General features: G+C 36.0%; 1 protein-coding gene across 10 annotated transcripts in view; it reads left to right on the forward strand.

The window, feature by feature from the left end:
- The window catches only part of Marchf1 (membrane associated ring-CH-type finger 1), a 732,725-nt gene that overhangs the window by 593,955 nt on the left and 118,647 nt on the right, over positions 1–20,123 (forward strand). The window contains exon 1 of one of the 10 annotated variants that reach the window (XM_048791737.1): positions 17,643–17,919. The exons of the other annotated variants lie outside the window; for them this stretch is intronic. Coding sequence (XP_048647694.1) covers positions 17,911–17,919 — 9 coding nt within the window. The 5' untranslated portion in view covers positions 17,643–17,910. Of the gene's footprint in view, positions 1–17,642; positions 17,920–20,123 lie in introns of those variants that run through there. 10 annotated transcript variants of the gene reach the window in all.

Below are 20,123 nucleotides of genomic sequence, written 5' to 3' on the forward strand. Positions count from 1 at the left end.
GGGGGGGGGGGGTAGCAACTTGTGTACATTGATACAGCAGGAGAGGGAGCCTTTTATTGTAGGACCTGAGCAGTATATATACATTCCACACAGCTTATCTTAATTAACATAAACTCAATACAGCAGTCAACCAATAAGGAATCTCCACACTTAATGGCTCTCTGGCGTTACTTCACAAACCACTCCCTCTGGCAAAATGCCAGGCGCCATCCAGACTTGTTTACAGACCCTAACATTTCTCTGGCAAAATGCCAGGCGCCATCCTGACTTGTTTACAGACTCTAACACAATTATACAAAAATTTAACTGAACTGATTGATCATCAATGAGCCCAAGGAATTAATAACATATCTCTATTGTTGTGAGTGTGGTGCTGGTAATGTTGGAAGTACTCTTCCAGGCTAAATCATAAAGCTGTAGTGGACCTGTTTTTGGTTTCTATTATAATTCCAAAAGCAAATGATTAACATGTGGTTTTGTGGTGCCAGGGGTAAAAATCATCCCTCCTCACTGACCATCTGTCGTATTAGAGAAGAAACAAAAAGCAACTTTGCAGTTTTTGTTTCTTTTCCAATAAGAAGGGATTTATTTTACATGAGATTGATTTCACTCCATTTATTATGTTGGTGTAATGAATCTCGGAGGTAATGGGAATAAATAAGTTTGAAGTCTAACTACCCATAAATTAATAGTTTTCTGTGATTTGGGGAGATGGGGGTAAGAGATAGAACTCAAAGGAAAAGGAAATGAGTGCTGTCTACTATTCCTCTGAGCAATCATAATTTTCTCTTCCTCTGTGTTTCCTCAACTAAAATATCATAAGAAAAGTGGATTGGAAGATAAATTAATGTTACTCTGAACACCTTTGACCTCAATAAAATATAGAAACTTTCTTAAAATTCATGTTATCTAATATGGCAGGGAGATAGTTACATCCTAACATTTTTTTAACCTATAAATTTTGGGGGGGTAAATTCTATTTTGTGGATTTCCCAACTCATGATGTTGGCATAGTCAATTTGGATTGACCATCATCTATAAAGCTATATCAGTGAGGGGTTTGGACATATTTTAGTTCAAATTTAAGTGGTGTTATTTTAGTTATCTTTTGGAATGCTATGACTAGGATACCTGACCAGTACATTTGTAGAGGAGGAAGAGTTTATTTGGGGACTCATACTTTCAGAGGTCTCAGTTCACAGATAGCCAGCTCCATTCCTCTGGGCTCAAGGTGAGGCAGGACATGGTGGTGGGGGAGTATGGGAGGGAAACAGCTCACATGATGATCAGAAAGCAGGAAGAGAGATCTCTACTTGCCAGATACAAATATGTACCCCAAAGTCATGCCCCTGTTGCCCCACCTCCTCCAGCCACACACCACTTGCCTTCAGCTACCACTTAATTAGTTCCATCAGGTGATTAATTAATTCACTGATTGATTTAAGGGTCTCATAACCCAATCATTTCTTCTCTGAACCTTCTTGCATTGTCTCATATATGGGCTTTAGGAAGACATCTCACATCCAAACCATAACAGGTGTAGTTTAAGCTATTAAAAGTCAAAGAAGTCAAGAGTTTTGATCATCTTTAATCCCTTTTAACAAAAGATTGTTGACATAGTTTCCATAGAATTACACCATCTCCTCTTACTGCTCTTTCCTCTTTTTTCTTAGATTGTTAGATAGTGCTTGTCTATTTTAATGTTTCTATGACCCTCGCTTTTTGTCTTTCTTTGCATGTTACAGTTGAGTCCTGCTTTTATGTTTCTCTCAGCTACATTTATTTATTACTTCCTATCATCTAATATTTTTGCGTCCTTCATCATCCCCTACTTTTGAGCTCTTTCCATGTATCCTACAGTGAGGAGAATGTTGGCAGCTGTGTTGCTAATGTAATTAATGTGCATAGTCAATTTGGATTGACTAGGCCAAATAAATCCACTTTGAGACATAAAACTACCCAATTTGGCTGTCTTTGTGGATCAGATTCACTGGATAATTGTCAAATCTCTATCTCACTAATTACTGCAGAGACGCATTATGTATTCCCTCATTTGATTCTCATTTCATTAAAATTTACAACCAAAACTGTATGAGGAAATAGTGACATATAAATAGATCAATTTAAGATGAAATTCAATAACCATGTGCTCTGTTCCCCACCTCATCTTTCCAGTGAAATGAGGAAAAGGAAAAGTTATAATAAGTTTTTCTTGCTGCCACAAGGACAAATATGATCTTGGAGACTCCATGTCCACTAACCTGAAGTCAGTGAAGATATCACACCGTCCCCAAAACACCATGATTCTCAGGCCCAATGACTCTTCTCCCTCAGACTCCTTGTGACTCTTCACCTTCAGAAAGTGAAAATAGAACAATTAATCACTCATCTCAGGCCTTCTGTCTATCAAAAGGGAAAATTTTGATGACCCAACTACAGTAAAGTATTTATTCAATAATCTTTTATTCAGCAAAGGTCTTTTGTACTGGTTCATGCAAGATGAAAAGAATGTGTTTTCTTTCCTCTGAGGAACTTACCTCTGTCTTGAGGTCCCAGACAGGTCACCCAGCCATTCTATATTAAGGGCTTTCTTGATTCTCATTCTCTTGGTTATTGCCACTATTTCAAGATGATTTCTGTTTAAGGTAAGAAAAAGCAAACACAAAAATTACTACTCATAATGGCCCATCTAAACAAATAGACAAAAACATTTTCACTAAAAAGCTAATAGCAAATTTGAAGATTAATAATCCATGTCCGAGAGATTAAATTTCATAGTTTGGACACTTAAGATAGGAGAGTTTGGTCTTGCCAAAACTTAGTTGTTCCAAGAATAAAACAAGTTGACTAAAAATAATTCTTAAAATACTCATTTAACTATTGTATTTCTAGACTTTGTACACTGAATTATAACAGTGTACTCATTTTGTACACAGCTTTGTTCTTGTCAGTTGAGTGTTTTGACTTTTTTAATGGAAAAATTCAACAATATCAATGTTATTAATGCTTTTAAGTTAGCATTTATTGAAACTTATGTGTCAAGTATTGAGTTAAACATTTTGCATGATTTGTAAAGATCCCTCCTGTCCAAGTATAAGGTGACAATTTGCCTGATGCTTAATACATAATAAAATCACATTTGAAAAATTTATATCTGAGAAAAAACCCTATTTATACCAAAATTGACTTTATTGGTCACATGACAGGAGCGGATTTTTAAGTTTCTTGGGGTTGGAACTTCAGGATGCTTAATGACCACCTGCTGTGTGTCAAGGATCTTAATAAGTCCTATATACCTGCTCTCACTAACACTGACAGAAACTCTTTTAGACAGATTTACAATTTAAACATTGGCAAACTAAGACTGATTCAATGATTTACTCTACATCCCCCTGCCCAAAACAATGGCATAACATGGGTATTTAACCTTGGGTTGTACTCCAAGAGTTACTTATCCCCAGGGTGCACTGGGGGTCTACCTTGACAGTCCCCTTTGACTTTTCTTCAGTGTGTCTTAGTCAAAGTGTAAATGGGCACCACAAATTGTATAGGATTCACACTGTAGAAGGAAAGAGGAGTTGTTTAAAAAATAATTGGAATTGGAGATCATTATGTTAAATGAAATGAGCCAGTCACAGAAAGACAGTGTTATGTGATCTCACACATGTAATATTAAAAAAGAAATTGATCTCATATAGGTCATGGAGAGTGGAGTCATGATTACTAGAGTAGAAGAGAGGGAAGAGTGAGAAGTTGCTCAATGAGCACTGAATTATAGTTAGATAAGCATAAGAAGGTATAGTGTTCAATTGCACAGTAGGGCTAATAATGTACTGTGCATATAAAAAATCTAGAAAAAAGGATTCTGAAAGGTTCACCATAAAGAAATGATAAATATCTGAGGAGACAGATGTGTTTACCATGATTTAAATATTATAAATGTATACCTATATTGAAACATCACAAATATGCATACTTTTTTGTTTTCATATGTTAGTTAAAAAATAAGTTTAATTTAACTTTTAAGATAGACAATGCCCATTATATATCATCTTAAAAGTGTGCGATCAATAGATTTTAATAAATGATAGATAATTGATGTGGTTGTATTAAGAAAATATTGGGGGTTCATTTTAGTAGACAACAGAAAAGACACTGGAATCTTTCAAGAAGAAAATGACATAATAAAAATAAAGCTAAAAAAGATGCCACTGTAAACTTGTCACGTGGTGCATTTAAGATTTATATATTTTACTATATGCAAACTTGACCTAACAAAAGAACTGTATATGAATATTGAAGGCTAGTTAACGCTTTGCATTTTGTGAACTATTTAGGGATGAAGTGTTAGGTTAGATTGGGATAGATTTGAGGAATTAATGGCAAAGAATATGCCCAGAAACATTCCAATAAACCAGATACATACAGGCTCTTGAGACACTGAGCAATTTTGGTAATGACGGGAAAGAAGAAATATTGATTATGATCAATATTTGAAATGAAGAAATGAGAGATTGGTTTAAATTAGAAATAGGGGATAAAATAAAGAAAGAAATTTTATGGAAAGCTTCTGAGCCTAGTGAAAAGAACAATGGTGGTGCTCTCAATCTGGCTTTGAGGCCCTGGGTGTGACAATGACCAAGGCCAGCATTGTTCTGAAGCACTTCTGCAGCAGGGTTGGGTTTGGTTTTGGTCTGATTTTCTGGAGACTGTTGAATGGGACTTCTCCCTGACATGGGCAACATCCTTTCTAGTGAATACCTCCGGATGCTTCCAGAGTTCCTGTTACTGGCTACACCAGTGTCTATCCCCAGCCCCATGCTCTTCCTACAGTGCTGCATTAGCACACCTCTGAGAGTCCTCTCAGAGGACTTTTTTCCTCCCCTGAGAAATGGGATGGGGCCTTGTAACTTCCTTGACTAACTGAACGTGGCAGAAGTGTTACCATGTGACTTCTAAGACTGGGCATGAACGGTAAAACGTGTTCTGCCTGGTTATCTCTCTCTTACCACACACACTTGGACAGCCCCGGGAGGCCATTTCAGAATGCTGGCTGCCCTCCAGTGTGTCCCTGGAGACACTGCAGAGCTCCTGCAGACAAGGAAGAGCTCCTGGGCCAGAGGAGCACAGCTGTTCTGCCCCTGCTGTTCCAGTCTTCCCAGCTCAGCCTATAGACAGTGAGCCAGTGACAGCCTCCACATGGTTCCTGCCCCAGCCTGCGGCCTCTGTTGGTGATGCCAGAGGAGCCAACAGGCTTATCTTTATTGAGCCCCGTCCAGATTGTAGATTTATGAACAAACTAAATGTCATCATTTTAAGACACTTGGTTTTGGGATAATTTGTTACTCAGCCATCATAAGCAGAACACGTCCAAACAGACATTTTCTAATAAGGCTACTTTTCCCATCAGGAAAATCTGATTTCCCTCTAGGTTATTCACATCCACAGGAAACGTGAACCTTCACTCCTCAGCAGCAGAAATACTTCTTATTCCAAATAGTTTTCTCTCGTCACTTTGCATTTAGTGCCTAGAATCCATTAGGCGCTTATCTTTAAATTTTTCTGGACAAGAGACAAACAGTAATCTCTATAACTTCTAAAATATAGATGATAAATATGAACCTCCAGCTTACCACCAACCCACAAGGAACCTTTGTATAAAGTAAGAAAAGTCACCACTTGCTCAAGATACTATATATTTCCATGTATTGTTAATAGATAGACATATATTAACTTACAACATATAATGCACTGATTTATCAGAACAAATATTTTACTGTTAAATGACTGAAAATTATTTTACTACAGTAAACTGCAACATCTAATGAAACCCCTAAGATGTGCCAATGTAAATGGCACCCCTAAGGTGCAATATATGACCTACACAGCTGCCTAGGCCAGTTCTGAAAAGTCTTGAGGTTTTCCTAAAGCTTCTCTTACTTGAGATGAATAGAATCATTCACCCAACCACACCTCTTAGAACTTCTTTCCTATTAATTTTTTCTTCTTTATAAAGCTTGAAAATGGTTAGTGGCATAGAAAACTCACAAACTAATTTGGGAGAGTATATCTCTTAGCAAATCCTATAGACATGATATTAAAATCCTTTAAATTGTGGGAATATGGTTTACCTGTTCTCAAGTGAAGTTCAGAAACAAGACGGTCCTATTGAACATCTGGTTATCATAAATCCAATCAGCAAATATCTATTGAGCTTCTCAGGTGTGTGCGTATGTGTGTGTTTGTCACACATATATGTCAGTCACAATGACAGGCAACTAGGAATACAATGGCCACCCCCTAAATTTGTAGTATAATAAGTCATTTGTGCAATCACAAAATCATACCACTATATAATAATAAACTTTAGTAAGAGTCATGAAGAAATTTTAAGTCATAGTGGAGCATCTTAGAACACTAGTCTGGTTTGGAATAGAGATTCAAGATTTATATATATTCTTCAGAGATGGTAATTCTAAATATAAGAAGTGATATCCAGGGAGTAAGTGCTTTTACATATATATATTTATATTTATATATAAATATAAGTGCTTTTATATATATAAATATATATATTTATATATAAATATAAGTGCTTTTATATATATATAAACTAGAGTTCAGAAGTCTAAAGATAGAGTTGAAAAAAGCACTCCTGGTTTCACAGAGAAAAGATAGCAAGGAGCCCCAGAAGAATAGGGAAGTGGCCAGAGAGAAGTCAAGAGCATGCTGAGCCACAAAATACTGACCTGGAGGGTGGTGTTCCAGGGAGCAAAGTTCTCCGAGTCTAGGGAGGATTCATACTGAGAAAGGATTAGATATGACACAGATGTAAGCACTAGTTTCCTTAAACTTCAGAGAAAGTGTCCTTGACTTATGAAAAGACAAGAATAATATTATAGCACCACAAAGAAGTAGGATACAAATTAGCCTGCAGAGTCTAAAATGGCTTTCTGTGTAGCCTAAGCCCAAGCTGAATTTTTATAAGTAGAGTAATAGACAATGATTTAAAAAAGTAATATAGAAACAACATGTGCAAAACCATAAAGGCACAACAGAATATGATGTTCTGGAACTGCTAGTAGTTAGGAGCCAACAGCTGCACTGGAAAAGTGACAAAGATGGAAATGTGGGATGAGTGGGGACCAGATCATGCACCATCCTTGGAGTAGAATTTGAGTATGAAAGTTCTAAAGACCATTTTAAGATTTAAAAGAGGAAAGCAGTGTGAAAAGGTCTGAGTTTAGTAAGTGCACTGTAGCTAATCAATTTAGGAAAAGACAGACAAGCAAGAGAGAGTTAAAAGGCAATGACAAGCTGAGCATGGGCCAGCCTTAGCAATTTAGCAAGATTGTAAGCAACCTAGCAAGACCCTGTCTCAAAATAAAAACTAAAATTTAAAAAAGGACTGGGGATGTCGCTCAGTGGTTAAGTGTTCCTGAGTTCAATCTCTGGTACAAAAAAAAAAAAAAAAAAAGTCCATCACAAAATAACCCAACCCATAGATAAATAGGCAAATGAACCGAACAGACATTTCTCAAAAGAAGAAATGCAAATGGTCAAAAAGTATTCAACATGTTTAGCCATCAGGGAAATGCCAATCAAAACTACATTGAGATTTCATTTCACTGCAGTTAGTATGGTAATCATAAAGAATACAGATAACAATAAATGCTGGCAAGGATGCAGGAAAATGGAGAGCCTTTTATAGATCATTAATGGAATGTAAATTAGTACAGCCATTATGGAAATCAGTGTGGAAGTTCCTAAAAAGACTAAAAAAAAATGAAAACTACCATATGATCTAGTTATACCACTCCTCAGTATATATCTGAAAGAATTAGTCAGCAGACAATAGAGAAACCTGAATACCCATGTTTATTAGAGCACAACTCTCAATAGCCAAGTTCTTAAATGGCACCAGTCAATAAATAAATGAAGAAAATGTGGCATATATTCACAATGGAGTACTATGCAACAGTATGGAAGAAAAAAATCATGTCACTTGCAGGAAAATGGAGGGACTAGAGATCATCATGTCACATGAAATAAATGGCTCAGAAAGACGAGTTGTACTTATTTTCTGTCATATGGAATTGAGAAGGAAAAAAAGACAAAGTGAACGTATAAGGGAGGCTATTAGTGAAAAGGAAAGGGACTGGGGGAAGGTAAGAGGGGAAGGGTGATGAATGAAAGGGTGGAAATGATCAAAATAAGTTATATGCATATACCAATATGATGTAATGAAACTGAAATCAGCAAGAAAATTAGAAACATCCAGAAATTGGTGTGACAGTAAAGTTACACTAGTCCTACAGAATATAAAATCCAGGCATAATAATTACCATAAAGAATTATAAGAATGATATGTGTAATTAATATATACATATATAAATTACACATATCACTCTTATATATATATATATATTATATGTGTGTGTACTATATTTTGTTATATAAGGAGAATAGGCTAAAGGGGGACAGAGGAAGAATAATATTACTTTTGTAATGCATTTATATTGATGTGCAGAAAATACAAGATATTATCAAAACCACATTGTAGCTTTTATGACCCGGGCATTTATGCATACATGGGCCACATCTGTTATTTAAAAAATATTAAAATTACATTTGGCGATATAATGCTGGTACAAAGGCAAATACATTAACCTTAAATATGAACAAACAAAAAAAAAAGCAATGGCAGTTGACACAAGTGAATTATAGGAGTTAAAAACAAGAAGTGGAGATAAATAGGAGATATTCTGTAAAAGGTAAAAAATACAGGACTTGCAGACTTCGGAGTTTTGGAGTTAGATGAAAGAGGAGTTTAAGGTGATATTCAGGTTTCTGTCCTTACTACCAGGAAGATATGAGGGTCCATGTACTGCCATTTACTGCTTCAGGGAACATGGGAGAAGAGGAATTCGGGTTGTATGTATCCTAGGGTTTTCTAAATGGCAGAAGTCACCAAGCAGGATGAGCTGAGCTTCTGGGGAAGATTGGACATGGCAGCGTACATGCTCAGAGACTGTCTTCCAGGAAAGAAACAAATTGGCATATCTTCATGTCTAATAAAATACTCCTGAAAAATCCAGTGAGTTCCTGAAATCCACAGCACAAGTTTCAACACAAAACCCAGAAATTTTCATTTCCAATTCTCCCAAAGCACCCTGACAGGATGGGAAGCAATTCAACTCCCTCCTCTTTCCTTGGATTTGGGTATTTTGAGAGCCAAATACTACACTTGATAATTTATGGGCATAGCTTACCCTTCTTTCTGGCACAAATTCCATATTGTGGTGACAAACGCAAATGCCTTAGTACATGACTCTTTATTCTATGCATTTATTTTATAAAAATCAGGACAGTTATGGAAATAAAAATGTTCCATTTTTAATTAGTGTTTACTGCCAAAGAAAGTGGCTTTATCTGCAAGCAGCTATGTTTACATAAGTGAAAGTTAAAAATTACTGTGGTTCTCTAGCTGGCTGAACAAGCTGATAAATACAACTGTTAATAGGTAGATAAATGGTAAGGCAGAAACCTAAATTTCATTAAACTCCCATAATTCCAAGAATCCAATGCTGAGAAAGAAAGTATAGGAAAATACAAGGTATTCCTGAAAGCATAAAGTCAGTCTCAAAGAGACACAGACAATAAAGAGAGCAGTCTTCACAACACTACTGTCAGCTTATTCCGCATAACTCACACAAATAGCTTATTTTCTACCCAGAAAATGCTTCAGGATAGTAGCCGAGATATACTGAGTGTTTATTCTAAAATTACCTAGTGTGAGACTTAAGACATTTATTTCCTTAAAGGAGTCTGCCTGACATTTGAACTTCCTTATAAAATTGCATTAAATATGTATCAGTTTGGAGGGCCTACCAAAATAGAATAATGCATTTTCAATTTAGTCTTGGTTACACTTGACCTGTTTTAAAGTGCTCCTCTAATGAAATGGAAGCTATACCAAAATTAATTCTATGCAAGAGGCAGAACAGATTCTGTGTTATTTAATCATAATGTATATGATCCACTTTGCCTGAGCAGAGAAACAATATCGAGATGGCGATTGCTTTAATCTGGCAGGACTGATAACATTGTCATAATAATCAAAATGAAGTTCAAGTGGTTTTCTGACCTGAATATAACACTCATGTTGTACTATAAGAAATAAGGAAGGGCAGGGAACCAAGGAATGACATCTGTGGCAGTTTTAGCTTGTAGTTACACTAATAATTCTGTATCAAGAGCAACTGAGCTAGGAAAGAAGAGCCGAGAACCAAGTCTTCTTTATTAACATCACCAGTTTAGCTGCTGCATGCTACACACCGCTCTCAGGATTTCTCACATGAATTAATTCTTGAGTGAGCCCATCTTTTCAACCTAGCAAGGTTGTTTAAAGAAAAAAAAAAAAACTATACGTTTTACAAATGAGGAAACAGTCCAGAGTGTTTCCAAGTAATACTACTGGCAAGTTGGAAATCTGGGTTTACAAATTCCTGTTTGTTCCTCTTCATCAGGCAGACCCCCTTCAGTCATGTCTTGGCACGTGATGTGTGCCAGGCACTCGGTTGGATTTTGAATGCGTGGTGGATAAAAGTCATAATTCAAGGTCGTGCTTTTGCACAAGAGAGAGAGGCTGACAACAGATAAGATGAAACCAAAGTAATATCAGAGGTATTCAGTATTGTTGAAGAAATAAAGTGTCAGCACAGAGAAACATGGGGGAAAGTAGGTATCTTTCATTTATTTGTTTTAAATATAGCATAAATTGGCAGGTTCTCCCTAGAGTAGAGATATTTTAAGAAGAAATCTGAATCATAGGAAGGTACTAGATATAAATGAAAGACCACTGTGACAGGGAATAGGAAACTTCAAGGCTCTAAGGCAGGAAGGAGCTTAGTGTCTCCCAAGCAGGTACAGGTAGAAGGCCAGTGTGGTGAAGATGGAAGAGAACTTCACACCCCATCCCCCACACACACAAAAGAAATAAGATGGGAACAAATCAGGCAGACACTACAAGTTTGTAGAAGTTTCTGGATCTTCTTATGGGACACTACAGAAGAATTTGAGTAGGAGAATGGCATGACCCAATTTATCTCTTTAAAAATCTGTTCTGGCCAGGCCTGTAATCCCAGTGGCTTGGGAGTCTGAGGCAGGAGGATCGTGAGTTCAAAGCCAGCCTCAGCAACTGAACCAGGTCCGAAGTAACTCAGTGAGACCCTGTCTCTAAATAAAATACAAAAAAAGAGAATGTGACTCAGATATATATATATATCTGTTCTGGGTTTGGCATAAGAATAATTTGCTTATTTTTTGTGTACTTGCTCAGTTTCTGACAATTATCAATTTACCTATTTCCCCTTGAAAGGTTTTGACACATAATGTTTATGATGTCATGCCTTTTTGTATATTTTTTTTTTCTAGTATGTGACATCTCTGTTTCCCCACGTGATAGTTTTGCTTTAAGTTCTATTTTGTTAGGCTTTTTAAATTGCTCGTCAGGTTTTTTGTTGTTGTTGTTGCTAATATTTTCCTTTAAAAAACTGTTATGTGTTGTTTTAGGAATGCCACTTGTAGAAAACACCACCAAATATTGTGAAATCTTATTTTTTAATCTATTTTGAGTAGCTGTAATTATTTTATCCAATTGTATATGAATCTTATTTCTTCTTTTATTTGTGTGTATTTATTATTGCATTCCTTTTATAGATTTAATTGTTTATATTTTGCAGCTATAAATGGTTCTATTGTCCTTATGGTGGTTAATCTCAGCAGAAGAGTTACAGTGTTCATTTAATCACTTTGCTAAATTTCCTAAATTTACCAATACTGACGTGATCACAATAATAAAACCACTACTTGAGCATAAACTTACTGTTGTCTGTGCTACATTTTATTCATATGTTTTAGAACTTAAGGACTTAATTTGTTACTGAAAACCATCTAATTTATTTTAAGTGGATCTTACCAATTTTGTGCTGCTTCTCCTTCTCCTCTTCCTTCTCTGTCTGTGTCTCTCTTTCTCTCTCCTCCACAAAAAAAAATTTAATGAGAAATTTGGATACCTTTTCCACCGACACTAAGGCATCTAGGTTTCTGTAGATATATTTCACCTTTACTTATTTGAATACCTGCTCCAAGGGTAATTTCATCTTGTGGCCTGAGCAAAACTTTTGAAATCTTAAATGCCTAAGGGATTTTTTTATGTCTTCACATGTAATATTCTTCAATATCCACATCTGGATATTCTTCAATACTTTATAATTGTTTTCCATTATTCTTATGTCAAATGTTATATCAAAATGTTTGGCAGTCTGCTTCTTAGAGAGATTTGTTATATTACTCTGAATGCTTTTGGAGTAATATACTTTGATACTTCTAAATTTCACTAAATGGCTTAGGTGATCACGTCTTTCTCTTCTATCTCTTGTTTAACACTCTACTAACCTTTTCAACCTGAGGTCTTCATCCTTTTTTAGGTTCATCTTTTTTTTTTTTTTTTTTTTGGTACGAGGGTTTGAACAAGGGGTGGGGGAAGGGGGCTTACCCACTGAGCCACATCCCAGCTCTTTTTTGTATTTTATTTAGAAACAGGGTCCCACTGAGTTGCATAGAGCCTTGCTAAATTGCTGAGGCTGGCTTTGAACTCGCAATCCTCCTGCCTCAGCCTCCAGAGCCACTGGGATTACAGGCATGCACCATCATACCTGGCTAGGTTTATCCTTAATATTATATTTTATATGTATATTTCTATATATTCTTTAAAGTTTTCATCCAAAAGAGTTATTTAATATTATCTTGCAAATTGCTAATTTGTTTTTCAGGTATTTCCAGCTTGGTATCTACCCCTTTTGTTATGTTCTCTATGTCACCATTATATTTTAATATCTAGTCTTTTCAATTCTGATTTATTTTTCTGATTTCATGTTGCTGGTATCTTTTCTTTCCTGCCTAAGCACAAATTTACATATTATACTTATTTAAAATTATGTCTACAAATAATTGTGCTCTGAATTCCCATATGTTGTTCCATTTAAGCCTTTCTTTCAGTTACACTGCTCAGGCATCTGATGTCTGATTTGTGAGTTCCTGTTTCTCTGAAAATACCTGTTCCTGCCACACGGGGGAACTAGGGAAGAGCTAAAGGCTGGGGTGGGAATGAAAACCAGGTTTCAAAACCCCAAGTTCCAAACACCTAAGCCACTGTGGATAACCCCGCCTGCGATCACTCCTCCTGAGAAAACACTCTTTGCCTTTTACCTGCATCTTGGGGGAGAAGCTGCCTGAGGAGATGTCTTCCTAGAATAAAGCTTGCAAACTGGGGACTGCGGAAGGGAGAAGCTAGAGGCTCTGAAGCACCTGAAGAGCTGGTCGGCCCCACCTGTTCCTTCATTCCCCAGCCCCCTACTTTACATTTCCTGTGGCTTCTGTTTTGCCCTGTGTGCTTTTACAACTTGATTGTTCCCTAAATCACTGCCTTCCTGGTGTTGACAGGTGGTGATGCTGACTTTGATAGTGAAAAGGAAGGCAAGGGCAACAAAGGGGAGAAGCTTAGAGGCAAGTTCAAGTCCCCATGGGCCTCCCTTCCACAGCCCCCTGCAGGTGCCAGTTCAAGCCTTTGTCTTTGCCCAAGGTGGATCGAGTTGGGGTGACAGTGTGTTATTTATGTGAACTCCTGGAATTCGTGTTATCTTTGCATTTTCCACAAATGATTTTGAAGGAGGTGTTAGGAATCTATGCTAGTTTCCCTTTGTAAAAGGAGTGTGTATTTATTTTTTCAGTTTATGTTTCTTATATTTCTTTGATTTGAATCAGTAGTGTCCATATTCCCCAACTCCAATTCATGAACTATATTCATGACAGATTCCAAAAGCAGTATTGGGTGCACCAGGTCTACTCTGTGGTATATGACAAGCACATCACAAAAACTTGCTTTTTATGATATTCTGCGTAGGGTTTTCGTCTAGCAAATCATATGTTTATTTCTTATGGCTTATTTTAGATGTTATATCTCACCTATTTTTCTTACTTGAATTTTATGAAGTAGCCATTTTAGGATTTCTGAAAGAACAAATCTTATTTAATAGGATGTCTTTATTCTATTAACAATTTGTGTGGGTATAGAAAACTAAGAAGGTCCTTCTGTTTTGTTATTGGAATCCGACTAAATAAGGGGGGTGGGGAATGACAACAAACTAAAAGCTTAGAGTTAGGATGATCAAAAGGCTTAATGATCCCAAAACAGTCAACATTAAAATAAAATTCAGTTTTCATAAAACCTGATCAAAATGTAAATTAATGCAACATCCTTCCTTGGCTTGAGTTAGTTAACAGTCATTCAGTTAGGATTTTTGCTAAATGTTAACGAGGCCAATATCAAGGACAATATTAAGTGAGCATGCTATTTGACCAGTCTAGAAATGTATTCTTAGAAATAATGAAAGGGTGCATGGACATTGCTTTCTCTAAAAATACTTATTTAAATTTGGTGTACAGTCTGTGGTTGGTTGAATAATGGTCCTCCAAAGATATCTGCTTCCTAAATCCTGCAACCTGTGATTACCCTTGTGGCAAAAATGGATCTTGCAGCTTTGTTGAGAATTTTGTGTGGGCCCAATGTAATCACAAGGGTCAACCTCAGGGAGATAAGAGAGTCTCAGTCAGAATAGGACATGTGACAAAAGGACCAGAGTTTGGAGGGAAACACTTCAAAAAAGAACAAGAGGGATCGTTACGGGCAGCCTCTGGAAGTTGGAAAAGACTATGGAAGAGATCTTCTTCTAGAAAGAACACAGCAGCCCTGCTAACACCTGTATTTCAGATTTGTGACTTCCAGAAGTTTAAGATAATAAATTTGTGTTATTTTAAATAACTAAATTTGTGGTAATTTTGTTAAAGCATCAGGTAAATACAAATGCATATATAATAATAAAAGAGCTCAAAACAAATCAACTACAAAGGTCAAAATATTATAACATTAAAAAGTACACACCCTACAGTTATTAAAATTATGTTATAGAACAAATTTTATTGTATAAGATACACATGAAATATCATTAAGTAGAAGAGTCATAACACAAAACGTTAAGTAACTCATTTTTAACATGGAAATTATAAATAATATTACATAAGATTATTAAGTGCGTCTTGTGTGCCAGGGACTTTTAAAGGGACATACTTGTATTATCTCAATTACTGCTACTGTGAGGGAGATAATATTATCCCCATTTTACAGATAAAGTCATTGAGGCACTGGGAGGTTAGAATACTTGTCCAAGATCACACAATTAGGAAGTGACAGATTTGGAACTAGGACAGTGGATCTCTGAGCTTGCACCTAGTCCTCTTTGTATGAATATCCCTGGAGTGAACAAATCAAACATATGACAGCGATGGCAAAGCTCTACAGTAAAAAAGTAGGTGGGCCTAATTTTCTCCCTTTCTTTATCTGAACAATAAACTTTAATTACTTTTGAAATGCAGAAAAAAACAATTAGAGTGTTTAAAAGGTATTGAGATGATCTTTAGAAAAATACTTCCTGTTCTCATTTTATTTTTAGGAAACAAAAGTACCTTTCTTCTTTCAAACTGAACTGCTATGAGGATCGTATATAAATATGCAGTTATCTAAAGAACGAAAATATGTCATGACCTACTTGATTACATACCATTCAGTTTTGCAAATCTAACATATTCATACTAAAATACCTATCCATTTACTTATAAATACCAAAGATACATGTAAGAAAGTAAACTAAAATTTAACCTTAGGATAAAAAAAAAAGAAAAGAAAGAAAGAAAAAAATGGCATGTGTTTAACCTTGTTTCATCAGTACATACTAGGAAAGTACCTACAAAGACATAACAAAAAACTGCCAAATAGAGTCATGCTTAAAAAATTACAAAAGCAACTGGTGAAAGATTTGCCTTGTGCTCTTGCTGAAAGTTAAGATAACTACTAAATGCTCCCTCTACCAGAACCCTATTCCAAAATACGAAGTCTCTACTAAGCAACACCTGGGCAGCTTTCTCTCTACTATGAGAGTTGTGGTTTTCAAAGTAGTCAAAATGCTGATTCCACAACCTCAATCACTCTCAGTGTTTGGACATCTTGTTGCTTAATTGTATTTCCCCAAAATAAAAGTACATTTACAGAGAAATAGCTATGACCATAGACAGAGATAAGATAGAAGAGCCTTTGTAACAGTAAGTAGTGATGGTTATGGGTTTCATTTATCCATTTTAAGTTCCTTTGTAAACTAGGTACCATAGATGGCCTTGGAGAAGATCCCCTATGCATCCAACTGCTGAATCAGGAGCTGGGCAAGGAGCTACATGTTCCATAAACTATCAGTTAAATGCAAGGGAAAGTGAACCTGGTAAGGAATGAGCCGGACATAATATCCCAGTCTTTCCACTGGCATAGAGCCGACCTCTCCTTTTGTTCAAAGATAAATAAGTTTTTAAATGAATCCATGATTACCAGGCACTACAAGGCACAAGAAAGGAAATACTGGGAGATTCAGAAGAAAAAAATAGAACCCTTTAGAACCTTGGTAGTCTTTAACTACCAGAATAAGAATATTTGTTTTTCTTTTTAACCATTGCAACCCCAGATCCCAGAATATTCAGTAAATATTCATTGAATTAATTAACAAATCATTTAGAAAATTATTATTTAGAGAGTGTCAAGAAGTTCTTCAATCTAGAAAGCATGAAGGTAAAGCTATAGAGAGAATAAGCTAATACAATGAAAGAGAAAGGAAGGAAACAGAAAAAGAAATGTGCTGAGTAAGAAAATATAAAATAAAAGTGGAATTGAGGATATGAAAAATGATGGACATGAAGAATTTTTTCACATACATATTTATTTAAACATATCAAATACTTAGTTTCAATCTGTATCATGTTACTTTTTATGTATAGATAATTTCATTTTTACATAGAATTTTTTAATCTCTTTTAATTTCTGATTTCTGATTTTTATGTCTGACTTAGAAAAGCCCTTATCATACTAAAATTATTTCTATTTCATTTAGTTATGTTACCATAATGATCTCTTTAACCAAGCTAAAAAAATATTATTATAAAATGAGATATTTGTGTTTTAATGAATAATACTAAAGAAACTTCTCATAAAGTTACAAAAATCATCGCCTTGAAAACTATGAAGAATTAATGTAACAGTAATGAAATATTAAAAATCCACAGGAAGATAAACATCTACAGAGGAGACCTTGGTATTTGGGGCTAATTTTCCCTACGAGTGTTTACCAATATCAGAGGTGGTTGAGTAACTGAGAGGCTGGGAAGCCACAGAAGTTGGGACCTACCCCATCAGAGTCTTGGAAAACATCTGCTTTCTGTGGCCTTTCAAGGCTGAACCCAAGGATTGAGTGAGAACAGGAAATGTTGACACATAGCACCTGCAATTCCTAGAATGAAATTAATGAAATTCTGGATTACTAGTAGTTTCAGGTACCTGGCATGAACAAAATTCTCACTTTGCACCAAATTATTTGCAAGAAACACGCCTTTTAATACTATGACCAACAGTATAAGATAACTAAGCAAATATGTGATAAGACAGTAAAACTAAAGCCAAGTCAAAGTCCAATCAGAAAAAAGAGAAGCCATTGTACATATTCCAGCTATAAAATATTTAATATGAGAACTAGAAGCTTACACCAACCATGGAAGATCTGGGAGACTGAAGATGTGAGAATTTTTCAGGGACTATTACTGCATTCAGCCTGAAGCTCCAAAAGCTGCTGCAATTCTCAAGAATTCTCAGAAGCTCCCACAAATACCACAGCATGCAGAAGTGAAATGGGTAGATCTCAATGGCTCACCAGAAAGCCTCTGTGATTCCCAGGTTGGCCACACACCTAGCTGCAAATGCTTGTGGTGAGTAAAGGATTCTTTTCCTCTTCCACCTTTCAAATTACTCCAGAGGATCTCTCACCAAGAAGTATTCAGGGAAGGCAATTTTGAGAAGTGCAACTCTCTTTTCTTGGCTTCTGTTAAATTTGGTTTTGCCTTTCAGACATATTATCCCAAGTCATAGTTAAGCTTCCAGCTGGTCTTATTTTGTGATTTGACATGCTCTGGTCTCCTCACCCAGTCCTTTGCTGACACCATGTTTCAACAACAGTAAGGAGCTCTGTTGCTTTTCTGCCTCCGGTTTGATTTCTTTTCCATATGTTTCTGTAGGGTCCTCATAGTCCCTAGACTATCTCACTTGTCACATGCTCTCATTTTTCTTTTGCCCATTCTCCCTCACTGGCTCCTCTTTCTTACTCCAATTAGTCATTCCTCTGTGTTAGTATTCTCTATCATATGCCGGATCTCTGACTCATTTATTATCAATGAGTATTTTGTCATTATTTGCTTACTGACTTCACCTGTAAGTCTGCAGCCATTCTTGAGGACTGGCAAATATTATGTCTTCATAACTCATTTTCTGTGATCAGAATCTACCTCACCACCTCACTCAGTTTAGAATTTCAGCAGTTTTGTTGAATGCGATCCGTTAGTTCATCACCAACCTAGCAGAGAAGTTGGTGAAATCTGGATGTTTGGAATATACTCATAAAACCATGCAAGCATCACCCTTAATTTATGGTTGTTTACACCATATGGACTGATATAACAATGTCATGATTAGTTAGTCATACATTTAGGTCAAATAAATAGCACAGCTCAAACTGTACCAATGTTATTTCTAACTAGAAATATTTGGTGATTGCGGCAGGGACTGCATATATATTCATCCTAACCTAGACATTCTAAAAAAATAAGCTTTTTAAAAAAGTTTTAGAGTATTTTTTTTAGTTGTTGATAAACTTTTATTTTATTTATTATGTGGTGCTGAGAATCGAACCCAGCACCTCACACATACCAGGCAAGTGTGCTACCTCTGAGCCACAGCCACAGCCCCCAAAAATAAGCTTTTAAAAGAGAAGCCTTATTTAAAATTAGACTTTTATGTCAAATTCAAAATTTTTTTACAAATAATGGACACCAGGTAGCTATGGTCATATAAAAAATACATTATAGTGGACAGTGACCTCTCCACGGTCTTCTGATATAATTCCACTCTTAACTGAAGATTAATAAATGTATTTTGATATCAATAAAAGGTTTTATGACCTACATGATCAATGAGTTGAATACTACTGTCAACGTTTTCTAATTTATGAGCCCTTTCTGTTATGCTATTAAAGCCTTTAATATCAGGGGAATTAACTGTGGTTAGTGATGGAAGACATAATACTTTTCTCTCATTGGTGAGCCGTTTGATACTCGTCCTGCAGTGTCAGCCACGTTCACATGACAGGTACTTTACAGTCACACTGTTCTCCCACAGAGCTTCAATCTGCCCCTGGAGGGCAGGAGCGTCACCCCATGTCTTGTCAGAAGTATCCATACTTCTGTGATTTTTTTAAAAAGCATTTTGCATCAAAAAAATAACTGTTGTTGTTTTAAAAAAAAATGATCTTGAATGAAGTCGTTGTTTCTAAAATTTCCTCTTTGTTATTTCAGTCATCAAATAATTAAATGACCACAATATAAAATCCAAATGACCCTTTTTTTCACAAAGCTCAGAGTCCAGGTGTACCAAAATACTCAGAGTCTGTGGGGTTAGGGCCCTTTCTGTTTACCTTTTTTAAAGTGGGATTTTCGAGTGTTTTTAAATTTCATTTTAAAATAGGAACATATAATGGGGTGGTTAGAAACAGGAAGTGTAAAGCAGAACCTTGAAGTCCATGAAAACAGGCCAAAAAAGAAATATCTGAAAATTGTATCTTGTGACATGACCTCTTCTTTTGATCCCAGTGCTCCCTGGAAATAAACTGGGTGGTGGAGACCTTGATAAGATGCCCAGTCCATTCATTTAGAGTAAACACAGCAATTGGTATGGGAAGAATGGGCTATCCTTAAAGTGACTATTTTATATTTACAGAGATGCAAGTAGTTTAGGCCTAAACTTGCACTTCCTTGAAAAGAGAGTGTATACATGAAAAAAATCACTCTTGCTGCAATATTTAACAAAGCACTGACACAAATTTTGAGGACTTTTTTCTTTTTTGCAACTGAAAAGAGGAAGA

Source organism: Marmota marmota, unplaced genomic scaffold (genome assembly GCF_001458135.2).
Source record: "Marmota marmota marmota unplaced genomic scaffold, marMar, whole genome shotgun sequence".
NCBI classification, from domain to species: Eukaryota; Metazoa; Chordata; class Mammalia; order Rodentia; family Sciuridae; genus Marmota; species Marmota marmota.